The sequence below is a fragment of the Pseudochaenichthys georgianus genome, unplaced genomic scaffold (assembly GCF_902827115.2).
Source record: "Pseudochaenichthys georgianus unplaced genomic scaffold, fPseGeo1.2 scaffold_1032_arrow_ctg1, whole genome shotgun sequence".
Taxonomy (NCBI): Eukaryota; Metazoa; Chordata; class Actinopteri; order Perciformes; family Channichthyidae; genus Pseudochaenichthys; species Pseudochaenichthys georgianus.
In genome coordinates this window covers 35001-40000 of record NW_027262004.1, presented here as the reverse complement: position 1 = coordinate 40000, position 5000 = coordinate 35001, and the positions used below count along the sequence as shown (strand labels likewise).

Below are 5000 nucleotides of genomic sequence, written 5' to 3'. Positions count from 1 at the left end.
TTTTAAAAAAATATTTATTTTAATGTTGAATTAAGAAAAAAACTCAGAGGGATAAAAAATGAAAATAGTCATTACCTCAAGCAAATATTAAAACCATAACAAGCACACCTGAAGTCTGTGTGTGTCTCTGTGTGTGTCTGTGTGTGTACCTGCATCTGTCCGGCGGCGGTCAGCATCTTGTGTCTGGCCTGCAGCGTGGAGGAAGATGACGTGGAGACAGACATGCTCTGCCTCAACCAGCGCACATCCTCCCACATACAGGAGAGCTGCACACACACACACACACACACACACACACACACACACACACACACAAACACACACACACACACACACACACACACACACACACACACACACACACACACACACACACACACACACACACAGAGAGATTTAAAAACACGAGTATATCCAACAGGATCCTTACAGCTGATAACTCCTGACAGGAAGTGGCAGGTAACACATGAGGAATATCCCCTTTAAGTATCTCTGATTGAAAGTAATATTAATGATAATAATAATATAATGAGTGAATGTAATGTCAGGTACAGACATTTAAGATTAAAGTTATTAGAATAAAGCAGATGGAGGGCTCAGTGTATGAGGGCACCTCGGTGAACCACAGGAAGTCCTTTTAGTAATACGTTAGTAATACTTAGAGGGCACCTCGGTGAACCACAGGAAGTCCTTTTAGTAATACGTTAGTAATACTTAGAGCGTACCTTGGTGAACCACAGGAAGTCCTGCATCAGGGAGCTGCTGTAGGAGTCGTCCACCTCCACGATTGGGATCTGATCCTCTGCCGTCACCAGCAGGGAGTCTTTATGGTGCAACACCACCGCCAGGTACACCCCCCTGCACAGGTGCATCATGGGAAGTCAGGTGAGGTGAGAGGGGGGTTACATAGAAACTTTTCAAGTCTTTCTCATCATGTGCTCAGCAGCTACAGAGTAGATATGGAGATGACACACTGAAGTCCTCCTCCAGCAGAGCAACATGAATATATAGAACAGATAAAACAGATAAATCAAATAAAAGATAGATGCAGTCATTTTTCATAAATCCTGACATTCTCTGAAAATCTCATAATCCTGACTTTTTCTTCTTCTGAATATCCAAAAAATCATGAATTTAAAAAAGAGGACAATTCTGACTTTTTCTCAAAATCATCAAAATTCTGACTTTTTCTCAAAATTATCAAAATTCCGACTTTTTCTCAAAATTATCAAAATTATGACTTTTTCTCAAAATTATCAAAATTATGACTTTTTCTCAAAATTATCAAAATTATGACTTTTTCTCAAAATTATCAAAATTATGACTTTTTCTCAAAATTATCAAAATTCTCAATTTTTGGAAAAATTATCAAAATGTTAAAATTCTGACTTTTTTCTGTAAATCCTAAAAATTCTGACTTTTTCCCGAAAATGGAAGTTTCAAGTCTTCATCAGCGTGTGCTCAGCATAACTGGGATGATATATTAGATGAATAATCAGCACGACGCACACAGATGAACGTTCTGGACGCCCCTCAGGAGGTTAACGGACGGCCTGTGGGACGAAACAGTCCTCGGGTCTGAATGTGATGTTTTAACACTTCACGAACCTCTTCAGCGTCTTCACGAACTTGTTGGAGGAGTTGAAGAGATGTTTGAGACTCCGAGAGACCGACTGCTTCCTGCTGGGGTTCTGCAGCTTCGACGAGTCTGACACCACCGAAGAAGAAAGAAGGGAGGGGGAGGAAGGGAATTGTAGTCTTTAGTATGAGAGGAGTTTTGTAATACTTTGTAGTCTCTTAGTAATACTTTGTAGTCTTTTAGTAATACTTTGTAGTCTCTTTAGTAATACTCTGTAGTCTCTTTAGTAATACTTTGTAGTCTTTTAGTAATACTTGGTAGTCTCTTAGTAATACTTTGTAGTCTTTTAGTAATACTCTGTAGTCTCTTTAGTAATACTCTGTAGTCTCTTTAGTAATACTTTGTAGTCTCTTTATTGTAGTCTCTTTAGTAATACTTTGTAGTCTTTTAGTAATACTTTGTAGTCTTTTAGTAATACTTTGTAGTCTCTTAGTAATACGTTGTAGTCTTTTAGTAATACTCTGTAGTCTCTTTAGTAATACTCTGTAGTCTCTTTAGTAATACTTTGTAGTCTCTTTATAATACTTTGTAGTCTCTTTGTAATACTTTGTAGTCTCTTTAGTAATACTTTGTAGTCTCTTTAGTAATACTTTGTAGTCTTTTAGTAATACTTTATAGTCTCTTTAGTAATACTTTGTAGTCTTTTAGTAATACTTTGTAGTCTTTTAGTAATACTTTGTAGTCTTTTAGTAATACTTTATAGTCTCTTTAGTAATACTCTGTAGTCTCTTTAGTAATACTTTGTAGTCTTTTAGTAATACTTTATAGTCTCTTTAGTAATACTCTGTAGTCTCTTTAGTAATACTTTGTAGTCTTTTAGTAATACTTTGTAGTCTTTTAGTAATACTCTGTAGTCTCTTTGTAATACTTAGTAGTCTCTTTAGTAATACTTTGTAGTCTCTTTAGTAATACTTTGTAGCGTTTTTGTAATACTATGTAGTCTCTTTGTAATACTCTGTAGTCTCTTTGTAATACTTTGTAGTCTCTTAGTAATACTTTGTAGTCTCTTTGTAATACTTTGTAGTCTCTTTGTAATACTTTGTAGTCTCTTTGTAATACGTTGTAGTCTTTTAGTAATACTTTGTAGTCTCTTTGTAATACTTTGTAGTCTTTTAGTAATACTTTGTAGTCTCTTTGTAATACTTTGTAGTCTTTTAGTAATACTTTGTAGTCTCTTTGTAATACTTTGTAGTCTCTTTGTAATAATTTGTAGTCTCTTTGTAATACTTTGTAGTCTCTTTAGTAATACTTTGTAGTCTCTTTAGTAATACTTTGTAGTCTCTTTGTAATACTTTGTAGTCTCTTTAGTAATACTTTGTAGTCTCTTTGTATCGATTTTAAATTATTTGTTGTGTTTTTGTATCGCTTTGTAATACTTTTGTATTCTTTTGTGTCTCTTTGCAGTCATAATTAAGTGATAGTTGTTTTCCAATGTGTGTGTGTGTGTGTCAGTGTGTGTGTGTGTGTGTGTATGTGTGTCCAGTGTGTGTGTGTGTGTGTGTGTGTGTGTGTGTGTGTGTGTGTGTGTGTGTGTGTGTACAGGTCAGCGGGGCAGTCAGTCTCCCATGATGCCGTCTGTCTGACTGTTATCTGTTACGGTTCTCTCTCTCTGTGATGCCAATCTCAGAAACCACAGCGTCCTTCTTAAACTGCGACTAATTAAAGTGAACAACAAGTAAACAACAGACACACACACACACACACACACACACACACACACACACACACACACACACACACACACACACACACACACACACACACACACACACACACACACACACACACACACACACACACACACACACACTGGGGTTTCATGGTGATATCTGCTGTTTTCCGTCTCCTCTGTAGAAGTGAATCACAGCTTCCCGTCACTCAGGGTTCACAGGCAGCGTTATATATATATATATATATATATATATATATATATATATAAATGTATACCTTTATTTATCTCACCTTGCCTCCCCTGTTCTGCTGAGGTGGTTAGTTTCTGAAGCTGTTTGATTCTCTCATGAACCCCCTCCTCTCTGACAGAGGGCGACTGCTTCAGGGGATTAATACTGCAGTACACCTGAGAGGAAGTACTCTAATTAATACTGCAGTACATCTGAGAGGAAGTACTCTAATTAATACTGCAGTACACCTGAAGGAAGTACTCTAATTAATACTGCAGTACACCTGAAGGAAGTACTCTAATTAATACTGCAGTACACCTGAGAGGAAGTACTCTAATTAATACTGCAGTACACCTGAAGGAAGTACTCTAATTAATACTGCAGTACACCTGAAGGAAGTACTCTAATTAATACTGCAGTACATCTGAGAGGAAGTACTCTAATTAATACTGCAGTACACCTGAAGGAAGTACTCTAATTAATACTGCAGTACACCTGAAGGAAGTACTCTAATTAATACTGCAGTACACCTGAGAGGAAGTACTCTAATTAATACTGCAGTACACCTGAAGGAAGTACTCTAATTAATACTGCAGTACACCTGAGAGGAAGTACTCTAATTAATACTGCAGTACACCTGAGAGGAAGTACTCTAATTAATACTGCAGTACACCTGAGAGGAAGTACTCTAATTAATACTGCAGTACACCTGAGAGGAAGTACTCTAATTAATACTGCAGTACACCTGAGAGGAAGTACTCTAATTAATACTGCAGTACACCTGAAGGAAGTACTCTAATTAATACTGCAGTACACCTGAGAGGAAGTACTCTAATTAATACTGCAGTACACCTGAAGGAAGTACTCTAATTAATACTGCAGTACATCTGAGAGGAAGTACTCTAATTAATACTACAGTACACCTGAGAGGAAGTACTCTAATTAATAATGCAGTACACCTGAGAGGAAGTACTCTAATTAATACTGCAGTACATCTGAGAGGAAGTACTCTAATTAATACTGCAGTACACCTGAGAGGAAGTACTCTAATTAATACTGCAGTACACCTGAAGGAAGTACTCTAATTAATACTGCAGTACACCTGAGAGGAAGTACTCTAATTAATACTGCAGTACACCTGAAGGAAGTACTCTAATTAATACTGCAGTACACCTGAGAGGAAGTACTCTAATTAATACTGCAGTACACCTGAGAGGAAGTACTCTAATTAATACTGCAGTACACCTGAGAGGAAGTACTCTAATTAATACTGCAGTACACCTGAGAGGAAGTACTCTAATTAATACTGCAGTACACCTGAGAGGAAGTACTCTAATTAATACTGCAGTACACCTGAGAGGAAGTACTCTAATTAATACTGCAGTACACCTGAAGGAAGTACTCTAATTAATACTGCAGTACACCTGAGAGGAAGTACTCTAATTAATACTGCAGTACAC

At 37.0% G+C, this 5000-nt stretch overlaps 1 protein-coding gene across 1 annotated transcript in view; it reads right to left on the bottom strand.

The window, feature by feature from the left end:
* Positions 1–5000, bottom strand: part of ankfn1a (ankyrin repeat and fibronectin type III domain containing 1a) — a gene marked incomplete at its 3' end in the record, with an annotated part of 48657 nt that overhangs the window by 9764 nt on the left and 33893 nt on the right. Inside the window, 3 exon segments of the mRNA XM_034076792.2 lie at positions 150–266; positions 726–858; positions 1609–1708. Of these exon segments, the coding sequence (XP_033932683.2) occupies positions 150–266; positions 726–858; positions 1609–1708 (350 nt within the window).